The following is a 13,767-nucleotide window of genomic DNA, read 5'->3' on the forward strand; positions in this document are numbered from 1 at the left end:
CTGGTTCAGTTTGGATCCATAACAAAAAAAGTTAGATGGTTATGCCATATATTAATTTATTGTTATATATAGAAAGGTGCTCACGCCGTATTGTACAAGTATTAGTATCCGTGCGATCCATGCACTCTCCTGGATCAACACAACATTGCAAATTACGACTTCTAGGACCAACCTGACATTCGGAGATTTGAACCAACGAAGGCAGATAGTAAAGTTTGGTTATTCTGAAGTGTTACCTCCAATCTTCGTGTTCCTGTAGACAAATGAAATCAAAAGTGTTGAATTATCCATGACTGTTGAAAAGATCACGATTTTCGACACAGAACATGAGCACCGACAGGAATAACAGTTTGACCTGCGCAATGAAGGCCGGAGAAAGGGGTGGGGGTAATACCCCTATAGTATTGGGTGATCGGTTGGGGTGTGTTATTTTACAACCGAACGATTCCAGACGACATATCTCTCTTCTCCACAGGGAATACCAAAGGAAAACCACGCGCGTATGAAATGAAGGGAGAGTAGTGGTGCAAATGGACTTATCGGTTACGTAATGTTGTGTTAGCAAGTGTTATCGCTGCTTTTAATTCTGCTGTTTCAGGTCCGGTTTTATTCGACGAAGAAAGAAAGGGAGCCTAAACCTAAGTTGGTGAAAGAAATCGAAGTTTTCTCTGTAATGGGTCGATGGATCGTATCTTTCATATCAATCTAAAGCGCGCTAGGAGAAAAAAGAGACTTATGGCAGTCTATAGGAGGTGGGACTGGGCGCCAACATGGCAGCCTCGGGGATAAATTGCTCTGCGATTTTAGGCATTATTATACTTTTATTAAGCTTGGTGGTCGTTATTAAGTCAACCACGGATATTCTCATCATGTTCTTCATCCTTTGCAACTGGATTCGACAGTAGTGATAAGCTAAGAGGCTAGTTTGAACAGTTTCATCCGCTATAAATCCCGGCGTTAACGCGAATGTACTTAATGAATACCAGGGCCCAGTTGCTCGAAGCATGGTTAGCGCTAACCCGGGTTAAATACCATAACAACCTATAGGTTTTAATACCTCTTAAGCAATGGTTAGCGCTAACCATGCCTCGAGCAACTCAGCCCAGTCATCCAACAGCAAAAAGGCAGCAGTGGCATTTGGATGGAATACAATTTGACGTAACTTAATTGGAACTCCTCATTTGCAGTAATATTCTAGGTCACAGTGGAACTTCCGGGGAGTCATGGAGCTTAGTCACCTACCGGACTTTCCACAAGAAACAGCGACCTAAGTATAGAGTTCAGACCCCCATCTCCACTGTTATCATTGAAAGGTACTAGGAACGAGTGTGCAGTCGTTTCTTTCACTTCACATTGACTTTACCTGGTTGCGTCCAAAACAGTCTCTTTCCAGGAATAGGACGTTCATATTCAAAAGTCGGTGTGCGCATGCCCAGGGATATGTGGTCAATGCTCGTTTCTTCCCTCATAAAAGCCTCAACGCGATAAAGGCGACATTTGTCCAGAAAAATCGGTGGCGAAATCTGTTCATTGTACCTGTAAAAGTTTTAAAACAGTGTATAAATTATCTATTACGCATACCAAAGTGCACAATTAAGCAACATCATTTTTTCCAATTTATTTGGAAATACGTCCTGAAAGGGAGGGCGTTATGTTGACTTCTTTATCGGAAAAGAGTTGCTTGAAAACGATTTTTAAGAGCAAATGGTAAAAACGTTTTCAGCAGTGCAATGTTAAATGGTTGTGATCTCAATTCAAAATAAATGCTTGTGTACCAACCAGTTCACCCCAAGAAATAAGCAAAGCCGTAACAACAACAACAACAACAGCAACAACGACAATAAAAACACCTTGTTTCGATGATTTTAATACTACTAAGAAAAATGTTAGCAGAGTTCTTGTTGACAATGTTATATTTATGGACTACAATTTCTGTTGTCTTGCGTGGTTTTATTTGTAAAGGGGAATTTTAGAACAGCATCTCCGTGCCGAGTTATCTTTGACCAGTAGTATTTGCTCATGTGAACTATCAAGAAGCTTGGCTACGATACTTGTCAAGGAAGAGATGAAAAACTTGGTCGCACACGTGCAAACGCGAATAGAAAACCTTGTTGTTAAGAAAAGAATTTGACAAATACCTTACGCGAGAAAATTAAGTTTGACAAATGTAAAATTTCTCTCTTACAACCACCTTTACTCATCATCTCACCTGTCCCACTCATAACGCCCAGTCAATCGATTGAGGCTGATGATTGGTTGTTTCGCTGCACTCTCCTCTGCCATCTTTTTCTTCTCTTCAATGCCTCTCTCAACAATGTCATTTTTCCACAGTTCACATGCGTCATCGCACGACAAATAGAATGTGTAATTACCGCTTTCAGGAACCTATTACATTATAGTAAAACATATGAAATAACCAAAAGTGTGTGATTGGCATACAGACAGTTTTTACGTTATACTTATTAAATTTTGTAGCATATTATTATAACACACAGTGTGATTGACTGGTTCTAGGACAGGATTTCCCGCGCCGATTATGCAGATGTGTACTGTAAGTAAATTAAAAACTCAAAATCAAACAAAGTCAAACAAATTCGTGAAATACAGTGACTTATAACGGAAGGACAATGCATTGAACATGTTCATTCACCAGAAAGCTAAACGCTTTCATTTTGCTTCACGACATTTACAAGAACACTCCAAGGCAATCGCGGCCCAATACTGAAATGACTTTAGCATCTTTTATCAAAGCAAGCCCTGATGCATGCGAGAAAGTAAAAATTAAATAAATACCTGAAATCGCAGTTTTTGTGAAACTTTTCTACATTAGAATGCGTAAAATTAAAGAACTTCTTACCTGTAAGTAGCTTGTTAATCGTTGAACATACTTTTTTCCAACATTAATTGGTGCTTCAAAATCTCGCAGGATAATCTGGCTTTGAGCTGGGGGATCAAACGCAGGATTTTCGCGCATCGTTGGTGCTTTCTTGGAGTCGTAATTTACGTTATACCACGCTTCTCGTAATACTCCTTGCGCTTCTCTAGAGAACTCTATAAGGGTCGGAAATAGATCGCAAATAAATTGAAAAGATCAGAAACATGCATTGACTACCTGGGCCTAGTTGTTCAAAGCCCGATTAAGCTAATCCTGGTATAACGTGAACTTTGATTTGAATTGAATTACTTATCGGTAAAGATTCTTCCAAGAGTTTTGGCCCTCAGTTTTGACTTACAGTTTTCTTTACCTTTAGCTTGAAATTAGGGTTTAAAACCACTTTTAAAGAGCGAGGTGAAAACCTGGATTAACTTTTAACCGTAGATTAGCGTTAATCGGCTTTCGAACAACCCGGCCCTGGTAGTTATTGTTTAGTAATTTGTTATTGATTTTATGATAAAATTTAACGCTAAAAAGTCACGACGTTTCGTCCTCTCCGTGGTTATTTTCAAGTGCGAGTAAAAATACAAAACTTAGCATGAACATATATAGAGTGTTTCCACATGACGTCTCAACGGCCATGTTGGTGTACCAAAACAAAGAAATAGCGGCCACGTTGGTGTCCCAAGCTAAACCTCTGGGAATTGAACTCTATTTTTATGCAACTACTTTCTTTTGTTTCAGTAAACCAATATGACCAGTAGTCACGTGAATGAAAATGCTCTATATTACAAACATTTAAAATCAGTAAGAATGTCATGAACGCTAAAATGTGATAAAACATGTCAATGATAAGTATTTATAAAGTTAAAAAAGGACATAAAACAATGAAAAAATAAAACAATAATGAGGCTTGTTTTGAAAGAAAAACAATTCTGTCTTAAAAGAACTGATCTAAATTGTTACCACTGTAACAATTTTCCTTCCTCGTGAATTCTTCAACAAATAATAGTCTTAAGTGTCAGGTTGTAAGTCACCCAGTTCAAATAACTGATTTGAAATTGGTGACTTTCAATCTGAGATGAATCCCCATTTATACTCTCCAATTTGTATTGACAATTTTTCTCAAATTTGTATCAGAACAAATTCCTGAAGTTTCACGGTCAGGCAGAAACTTCGGTTTTGTCGCGCATATTTAGACCTAAGTGTGCCTTTTACCAGCTTTTTATGTAAAAATGAATTTCATTCACACAAAGGCGCACACTAAACAGTGAAAATGAAAGGGTTTTCAAGAAGCGTTTCTTCTTCTATTGTGAAAATGTAAAATTTATCCACAAGTTACGAAACAAAAAATGAGTTAAAGGACAAACAGGTAAAATTGTCTTTTTCTATTTTTGTGAGCTTTCCAAAGAAGTCGTGACAGCAACCCTTATTTGGCGCGAGATATTGAACAATTATTCCACGAACACGCGTCGGATATGAAATGATAGATAGCCAACAAGGCGCGTAGCGCCGAGTTGGCTATAATCATCTCATATCCAACAAGCGTGAGTGGAATAATTGTTTTATAAAAAACAATCAAGAAATATTGCTAGATTTTGCTGATTTCGCTTTGCAAGAACAATTAGAAGACAGTTGAATGGTCTCTATTTCTCGCGCATGGTATAATGCCTCTTATATCATGGCCGCTAAGCCAATCAAATCGCTCGAATTGCATTATACAATGATCCAGTTTTTAATAATTACAGACATTTGTCGGTGTAGACATTGCATGATTTGTTCCGGGAACAGAAATTCAGAAAGATTTCCGAAAGGCAAGCTCGAGGAATGGTCTGAGGTCCGAGTAACAGATAATTTCCGGAACAAATGTCCAATTTTTAACACCAAATAAGGTTATTCTTTTATTATTCTCCAAATGTTTTTGTTGAAGGCACACTCAGGATACTTGCTAAAATTGTCAATTTAGTTCATTTCTGCACCACTTTCGACTTGAGTATGTTAATGTTCTAAATTTCCAACCAATGAATGTCATGGCATTGTATGTGACGCAAGTTTTGAAAACTTAGGATATCACTTGAGATTTTAGTTTTAGTTGGGATATATTGCGCCATGTGACGCGTTTAAACCAACCGCAGGCAAATCTCTTGAGTAGAGAAACAATCAGATTTCTGGAATTTCCTGTGGGGAGTTTATCATGGATTACAATACGACTTACCAATTGTACGGATAACAACCTGGCAGAGAACAAGCGTGACATTCTTCCCAATAAACGTTATTGTCACGTAACTGCCTCGTGCCGGTGGAGAGCAATGTAGTTTGTATTCAAAAGATCTCCCATATTCTGTGGAAGTTGAACACGTTGGGTTGGAGCCGATTTGACTGGAAGACACAGTGACAGTTATCGTTCCACGGTCACGTGGGCAACAATCGACGATATCGGTGATTTCGACAGATTCGACGTACAATGGTTTTTCAAGGGTTACTTGCCACCAAGGGTTGGTTTCCTAACGGAAAATGTAAAGATTGAGAACTGAATATATAAAATAAAATATAAACATGCGAATAGATGTTCATAACTTATATAAACAGACATAGCAGCGAACAATCAGATAGAAAAATAAGTCCCGAAACAAGGAAACTGAGTCAAACAATAAGAAAAACAAACAACTAAAACGGTGATACCGAGTTCTGATCCATATTTACAAATGTAGAGTCTCCATCTTATTTATATTTTTGGACATGAGGGATAGCCAACACAGGCCAATAAAACCCGTCGAGTAAAACCGAGAGTAAACTATAAAATAGTGTTAGGAGGGCCATCTTCCCAGTTTATGGACTTGTTGAAGACACAAGCATAATTACATGAGCTGAAATATATAATGCTAATTACATCGTTTGCATGTCTTATGAACATTCCAGGGATTGAATGGATCTATCTGGGAACTTGAGCGACGACGAAGGCGACGTGTCGGCAACAGGAATGCCATGACATAGTCGGTCTAATGAGAAAAAACGAAGGCTCTAGACATTCGCTATCTATTGAGATACATTCCTTTGTCATCGTCTGCAAAACATCAACCTACAATAGCCAAATTCAGGGTTTTATGGGGTGATGAAAATCTCTTCCCCTTCTTGAGCTTGAAAGCGATCCTTACACCGCTCACTGCTCCTGGAACGTTCCCCCTTGTTTAACGCAAACTAAAAGAGGCGTCGATAATCGGGAGGTATTGTAAACAAAGCGACTTTTTTTTTTACTTTTGTGGTCTTTAGACAAATAATTATTTTTGCTTCAGTGTAAGTAGCTCAATAGACAACAATGTAGCATTTCTCACCTTCTGGGAACGAAAACAGGTTGTGTATGATCTATCAATGGCGAGAGAGGGGTGATCAGGCCAGAGAACGCTTGAACTCAGCGTCACACTCCTGGGCGTCAATGTGTTAACTGACAAAAGAAAAAAAATGAAGTTGACGTTTATGTTAATCACTTATGACTAACTTACTGAAAGAAAGATTTAGCGTTACGCTAAATTTTCCTAAACTGAAGACCACTCGAGCAAAGTCTATGTCAATCCCTCTGAATTAAGTTTCAGCTATAACAATCGATTCTGCAAGGAGTACCCCCCCGGCCAACATTTTGAGAAAACAAACCCTGTCAACTTTTTACCTACAAATAAATCCACGGGACCTCAAGAAAATAAATAGCGTACAGTGTGTATATAAATAGTGTACAATGTGTATATTGGGCTTCTAAGTTAGAACGTGGAAGGACTAACATAAGCATAGGTACGCCATAGGCACAGAAGCAAAGTGGTCACGTGATAAGGATCGAACAATGTCGAAGCAACCGATTCTAGGTATCCATAGTTTTTGTTTTAGAAGAACCTTGCATTAACGATAACGCGTACTTAAGTTGACTGAGATCGATGTTAATAGAACCTTGATCCCCTAGCGCTTGATCGTTCCCAGTGGTCCACAGATGCAGTTTACAAAAAGGGACATCCTCACTAGGTGGGTCAAAGTGGTTTTTCTACTGTTATTACTTCAAAATGGCCAAACTCAACTTAAAGAGCATTTCGAGAAATTGCTTAACAAACTTACAGTAAATGGTTGCAGAACCTAGGATTCCGGTAATGTGTTTAATGTGATCTCCCGGGCGAGAGTAATCCTGACAAGGACTGTTGTTGGTAACACGTAATGATCTTTCGACAACCTGAGAGGGAGTGATATTCACAATCTAGAAAATGTTTTCTGCGCGCATTGTCGAAATCAACTGTCACCAAAACACTCTATTTGCCGGAGAACTAATCTCACCCGGACGGTCACCTCATACAGACTACTTACCATGCTTTTTTTGGCACAACATGTTTTCCCATTGCCAACAATAAACGTTCTTGATCATTGACGAAGCTGCTGACATAACAGCACAGTATTGGACGCCATGGTAACCAGCAGGATATCCCGACATCCACAAAGAACCGTTCAGTGGAGTGCCGTCTATCCAGACCCAGTCGTCCACAATATGGAGTCCAAAGAACAAGTTGTTTGGTTTGGGTGTCCTTTGATCAAGCATGTTAGAGAAAGCAAACCTGAGGCCCTCACGAGATATCCTGGCCAGGGTACCTCCTTCGATATTGCAATGTTTCAACGCATCCTTCCATACCCGTGGGTAATTGGTTTTGACTGAATAACAGCCACCACGAAAAGGTGAGAAGTTGGGACTGCACGCAATAGGCTCTGTAAACAGCGAATAGAAAGCTGTTAGGAAAGTAGGTATGGATGCTCTGTAAGCTGTACTGTTCATATACCCAGCCCGCAAACTTGATTTGTAGGCTTGAAAAAAAATAGATGAACAAATACAACGGCGTAATGACCTCTTTTAAGTGGCCACGGAGAGGCGTTTGCTTCCGAAAAAGACAAAGAAAACAAAACAAAACAAAAAGAAAATAATTCGGTTAAGTTGGCGCTTGCTGGAGGCGGTAACTCACTAAGCACGACTATACATTTTCTTGCGAATAAAACAAAAACCTCCAGCAATTACAACTGGTAGCTAGGGCCTGACTTTCTTTGGATTTTGAAAAAAATACAGTCCTTCAAATTGGGCTGATGGAGGGCCGCTGCGAAGCAAATGTAACAAGTAATAGGAAAAAAGTACTTGAACTAAAGATCTTGGGACCATGCGTTCATCGGACTGACATCTTGGCTACACTTCATTATGGAGGCGAGGGAACAGACCACCCAGTTTGGTACATTAAATGGTTGTCCTGATAGATGATGTACAACGTCGTGCAAAATTAACCAGCAATAACTGTAACACACAAATTGAAAAACAGGAGAGGCGCATCCATACAAGATATATCCGCATCCGACTGGAACGCAGAAAAACAGCAGGATAGGTGCACCCTTTTAAATCGTAGTCCATAATTTCAGAACCGTTCCAAATGGAGCAACGAATACTGTTTGAAATGACTGCGATGATACAATTTAAGCCTATTAAATAAACGAGAAAGATGTATTGACTGAATAATACATCATTGTCGTATACTAGTTCCAAAACAGAATTTCAGAGTTTTCCATATAAATGTTAAGGAACCGAAATACCGAAATGCACCCATCCTCCCGCCTTACTCCTCCACTAACTGGTGTATCAGGATCAAGACAGCTGCTAATTATTATACTCACTGGTCTGGTTACACCTTGTTTTGATCTTCATAATTTGATCCTCCGATAATGCCTGATCATAAACTTGCAAGCACGCGATTCTTCCACGGAAATACGCGTTATTGATCTGTGCAGCACCAACTGTAAGATTATAATGCGTTGCTAACTCCATCCTTATAATTTTACTCTCTTCAACGATGCTGCTGTTGACAAAAACAGTCGCTAAGCCCGTGTGGAAGTCGTAAGTGGTCCCAACAAAATTCCAAGCATTTGCCTTGAGCACGTTGCTTTTATAAAGTACAAATCTTGCAGAGCCTCTCCTGTTCACATACTGCACTTGAATAGCCGAGTTAGTTGGTATTACTTTCATCAAACAACCGTCATAATTTGATTTTTCGTACTTATAAATTATACCACTAGAGTTATCAAGAAACACCCATGCAAAAATACTGATCGAAAACCTGGCGTCGATTTCCCCAATGTTTTTCATTTTTACAAAGCTGTTCTTGTTACCACTGAAGAAGAACGAGCCGTTTGGATTTCCAAACGGACCTGGTGCAAATGTGATGCTCCTTGAGACAGCGGGTGTGAGACCACGAGGACTCTTGTCTATGGTTCCATTGGCACCATTGAAGGTAAAGAGAGCCAAGGGATAGGGTAGATCTGAGAAGAGAAAGAACAATGTCGAAAAATACTCTCACTATGAATGTGGTTAACTATGTTAAAAGCAAAAATCTCCTCAAGATACGTTTATGGAACAATGGAACAGAAGCATTAATTTAACTGATTCCACTTTCGTCATTAAAGATATTACCAATACTTCATGGGATACTCATGAGCTTGCAAAAGTTTATTTGGCATATCTTTGAAAACTTGGTTCTGTGTTCAACATTTAACCGAGTTAATCAATCTACCCGAGCCGTGAGCACAATTGAAATCAATCGTCTTGAAATAATAATCTTCATCCGTCTAACGCCCTTTTTAACTAGGCGAGAACTGTTACTTAATGCGCCTGTACCATGACCTAGAAAAGCAAAAGGATGGCTTGAACTTTAGACCAATTTGCGTGCCTATTATCTGTCTCTCAAATCCACGTACGGGTCTTGCATTGATACCAGAACATTTGACAATTAATGACTGATAGCGACTGGTTTCACGGGAAACAGCGAGCTTGATTCTTTCATTATGTTAAGTTGTCCGCAAACTTAACCCACCTAGCGGCTCTTCACAGATGTAGCCCTGACGGTTAGTACATTGTTGATCATTCCAACGCCATCCATACCCCTGCCAGGCAGAATTCCAACTTCTAGTTTTCAAGAACGAACCGCATTTCCCATCACCGCTAGGTTCGCCTGGGCCCCACAGCCAGTTTAGCGTTGCCGACAGGTTTGACCTGTCCGACCAGACCCATTTTAGCTGGCCACTCAACCCAAGAAACAGTTCGTGATCATCAAGCTTCAGTTTTTTTCTCTGTCTGGCTATGGCTTCCAACGTCGTGGCGTTATTGACCACAGCCAGGTCAGCACCCAATTTGTGACAGGACGACCGCGCGTCGCCCCAGTTGGCCTCTAGCCGAAAATTAAACAGGAAACACGCTTGGTTCACTTTGTACCAACCGGGTGCACAGTCAGAGGTGGAGCGATTTCCTACAAAATAGAATCAATCAGAGTTATAAGCAACGTTAATAGCGGGACAATGTCATAAGGATCCTGTCTTTTGATTATCCTCCACATATGTGCTTGATTTGGAGTAAAATGCTTTCAATTGTTCATACATAAATTCCTTCTACGTGGCCAATGAGACGAAATCCGGTAAATTTTGAAAGACAAAATTAACTTCAATAAGTTATCACCAAATTGGTCTAAGACACAACAGAAGAACTTAAAACCGTCGCCCCTACTTGTTGTTAACTTACTACACATTTACATCTTGGCCATCTGTTAGTAGCTGACAACGTTTTCCAATGGTTCACGCCACCTAGAATCTGTAGCTGTCTTAAATGAAAACTAAGCAATGTCTTACTACACTATAGTACGATTTTGAAAACTAATCAATCTTTTACTTCACTGACGGAGCCCTGATGAAACCTCAATAAATCAAAACAAGAAAAATGGGCATCAATTAGTTTCAGTGGCATAACTAAAGTAGAAAATTCCCCCAATACAACCAGTATAACTGAAAATCACTCTACAACGGTCAAAGGTAATATAAAGTTTAATATGTTAAATATGTCTTTCGACTTTACGTCCTTGTCATCATAAAATAAAAAGCAGTGATCAGTAACAAGATATTACATGCGTAGAGCTACGTGATTGTATTTGGGTGTGTCCAGGGATTCCTGTGCACAATGAAAGTTGCCTCTCACACACCCTAATGAGATCCATGGCTCGCTGGTGCGTAACCTGCTGATCAGTTATTTAGTGACTGTCTTAGTTAATGTTTGAGACGACGTTTCAGTCAGTCAGTCAGTCAGTCAGTCAGTCAGTCAGTCAACCAACCAACCAACCAACCAACCATCGAATACTAATTTCGGGCTGCGCTTTCTCGGTTTCCGAATTTCGTTTCAATATGGAGGTTTAACTGATTCCTCTCACCTGGCTGGCTTACATTGAAGGCATCAAAGGCGTAAATAGCATCTCTCCTGCAGCAATTCACATTCGAATGGTTATTCAAGCTGATCATGGCCCCATAACGATGCCTGCTGATCACATAAATCTTCCTGGTTTCGAGTGTCGGATTCTTTTCACTGCTTAGAGCAACAATACCAATCGGGAAGTTTGCATAACGATAAAGATCTAACGTTGATGTTATAAACCCCGATCCGCCGTTATCTCTAGAGAAGATGAAATGCGCTGCCTCCTTCGGATTTCCTTTTGGATGATGAAGACTAAATCGGAATTCCTCAACGAACTGACTGTGGTCGAAGGGCCGCGAGCTTATTTGGAAGGATAGGCCCTTAAAAGAGGATACGTAGTAACTTGTTCTTTCTGCAAATTAAAAAACTATGTTGGATTTTTTCATAATGGCTTCTGTGTATCGCATACTTTATGAATGTTCTTTACAAACAAAATTCTAAAGAATTGAATCTAAATCGTTTTGATTTTTTTCCTTATAGTAAATAGGTGGAACTCACATCGCAAGGTTTGTTATTTGGTAAATTAGGTAAAGTAAGGAATTGTTGAATTCCAGTTCAGGGGATCACACTTGTACAATTCCATATTTGGATATGAAGGAAACGTGACGTAAATACAAACTTAAGGGTTTTCAAGGAAATTGTTAAGGTGGAATTTAGACACTAACAAATATCTGTATGAAAATAATACAGGTATGTGTATGGGGATTATACCGGCGTAACGATTGACTCAATTAAAGTTCCCTTGCTCAGAATAAGGACGGTATCTTCTAATACAGTGGTACTTTTCCTCCTTTTATTATATGACTATGCGAAAAAAGCAAGTCTTAGCAACGACCATTAAAACCCAACAAGAAAATCGGGGGCGGCGGGGGTTATCTCGCACTTTTCAACAGCAATTCTAAAAAGCGAATACATAACGATACGTGATATTATTATTATTTTTTCCAAATTGAAGCTTAATTATTTCTGGGAAATGCGTGTACTGGTTACCCCTTATTTCCTTCCTCAACGTCAACTTTATTAAGTGCTTTTTTTTTAATTACAATGTACATTTATAATTTCTTGGCTCTGCAGGTAGCAAAGCTAATCTAGGCGGGCCAGGATGACAAAAAAAAAAAATAATAATAATAAATAAATAAATTTATTTGCTAATTAAGAAGGCAGAGTGAACTATAATATCAAAGGTACAAGAATAAGGAAAGGTTTTTGGGAGGACTAAAATAATGAAGAACTTTTTTGAGCTTCTTTAAAGGCAACACAGGAGAAAAGACAAGGAAAACACGAAATAGGGTAGGAAGAAAGGAATGACAAAACGGTAGTATACAACTATGTCAGTTGGATTCAAATAACACTTGCTAAGATCTGCTTTTCCGGCACAGTCTGATAAACCGAGCAAAAATACATTTGTAAGACTAGTCACCGTTCTTTTCACGAAGCACTAATATATTTCTCGGACCACCCCCAGATGCGCAAAACCTATGCGCAGTAACAAAAGGAGGCGCCGTCCTAAATTGTTTGTCATTCCGATACCTGTTTGATGACAAGGTCCTTTTTGGAATGAAAAGTCGTCCAATGCAGCATCTCCCCGAAAACTGTTGCCTCTGACACCATCTATAATTACCTTCAAAATTTATAAAAGTCAATGATAAAAACATGGGATACACCAACATGAAGCTTTGGCTAAGATCAATATGTGGTCAGCTATTTTGAATTGGGATTTCAACGATCATAATTTGAAATTGTACCAACAGACTAAACATTCAAAAACTTGAATTGGAATGGTTATTCAACGTCAGATGATGATATTTCAAATCAGTATATCATAACATGGGTAAACATCCCAACTGGCAGGAGGCAGACCAGATGACTGTTTACAAACGTGGCTGAGGAGTCTCCGGGGCTACAGAGAATCTCGAATCCGTATCTCGGACGCCTTAATCAGTCTACCACCCTGTTTGCTTTACTAATGCTAAGTATAACGTGAAAAATATGTAGGTTTAGAGAATTAGCTAGCATTACTCGACGTAAATCATCTACGTCTTGAGCAAATGATTCTTTTTGGTAAATTCAGAATATCCACTGCATAGAAACTCACAACTTAAACGCAGGTTTCACAAATGAAAATATCCAACTTTTGCTGTCCAGGGACTAACAACGTGATACCAGCAATTTATATGAACAGTTTACATAAACAAAAACTATTTAACTCACTTGATAGATTCCGGTCTCATTGATGCTTATTTGCCCTTGCAGCCACCGATTACCATGATTCTCAGACTTAAGCCAAACCGGTTTCAACCTGTTTGAGCTTTGACCTCTTATGTATATAACAACACAACTCATGGTAGTGCCATACATATGGTAGTAGAACGTCATGCATTGTGGTCCGCGCATCCATGGACTCGACAGTCGGGCAGTGTCTTTCCGTTTTCGTGGATAAGAAGTCTCGATATAAATGTACATTCCACGTCCTAGGAATTAAACGGAATGCTATGAAGCACTAGCTTTAGAATTGGTAGATTTGGCATTTCCACGAACATACTTAACAGAGGCGGCCAAGGCTACTCCCGAACGAGGAGCCTTATTCAACCTCACAGTA

General features: G+C 39.3%; 1 protein-coding gene across 2 annotated transcripts in view; it reads right to left on the bottom strand.

The window, feature by feature from the left end:
- Nucleotides 1-13,767, bottom strand: part of LOC146486268 (MAM and LDL-receptor class A domain-containing protein 2-like) — an 80,452-nt gene that overhangs the window by 62,734 nt on the left and 3,951 nt on the right. For both annotated transcript variants that reach the window (XM_085099734.1, XM_085099723.1), the window contains exons 6-17: nucleotides 13,380-13,639; nucleotides 12,699-12,789; nucleotides 11,128-11,520; nucleotides 9,748-10,179; nucleotides 8,555-9,196; nucleotides 7,217-7,609; nucleotides 6,208-6,317; nucleotides 5,091-5,379; nucleotides 2,858-3,051; nucleotides 2,210-2,385; nucleotides 1,364-1,536; nucleotides 173-253 (exon numbers count right to left, since the gene is read on the bottom strand). In XM_085099734.1, coding sequence (XP_084955860.1) covers nucleotides 173-253; nucleotides 1,364-1,536; nucleotides 2,210-2,385; nucleotides 2,858-3,051; nucleotides 5,091-5,379; nucleotides 6,208-6,317; nucleotides 7,217-7,609; nucleotides 8,555-9,196; nucleotides 9,748-10,179; nucleotides 11,128-11,520; nucleotides 12,699-12,789; nucleotides 13,380-13,639 — 3,234 coding nt within the window. The remainder of the gene's footprint in view (nucleotides 1-172; nucleotides 254-1,363; nucleotides 1,537-2,209; nucleotides 2,386-2,857; nucleotides 3,052-5,090; nucleotides 5,380-6,207; nucleotides 6,318-7,216; nucleotides 7,610-8,554; nucleotides 9,197-9,747; nucleotides 10,180-11,127; nucleotides 11,521-12,698; nucleotides 12,790-13,379; nucleotides 13,640-13,767) is intronic.

The sequence above is a fragment of the Pavona decussata genome, unplaced genomic scaffold, assembly GCF_977016875.1.
Source record: "Pavona decussata unplaced genomic scaffold, jaPavDecu1.1 SCAFFOLD_21, whole genome shotgun sequence".
NCBI classification, from domain to species: domain Eukaryota; kingdom Metazoa; phylum Cnidaria; class Anthozoa; order Scleractinia; family Agariciidae; genus Pavona; species Pavona decussata.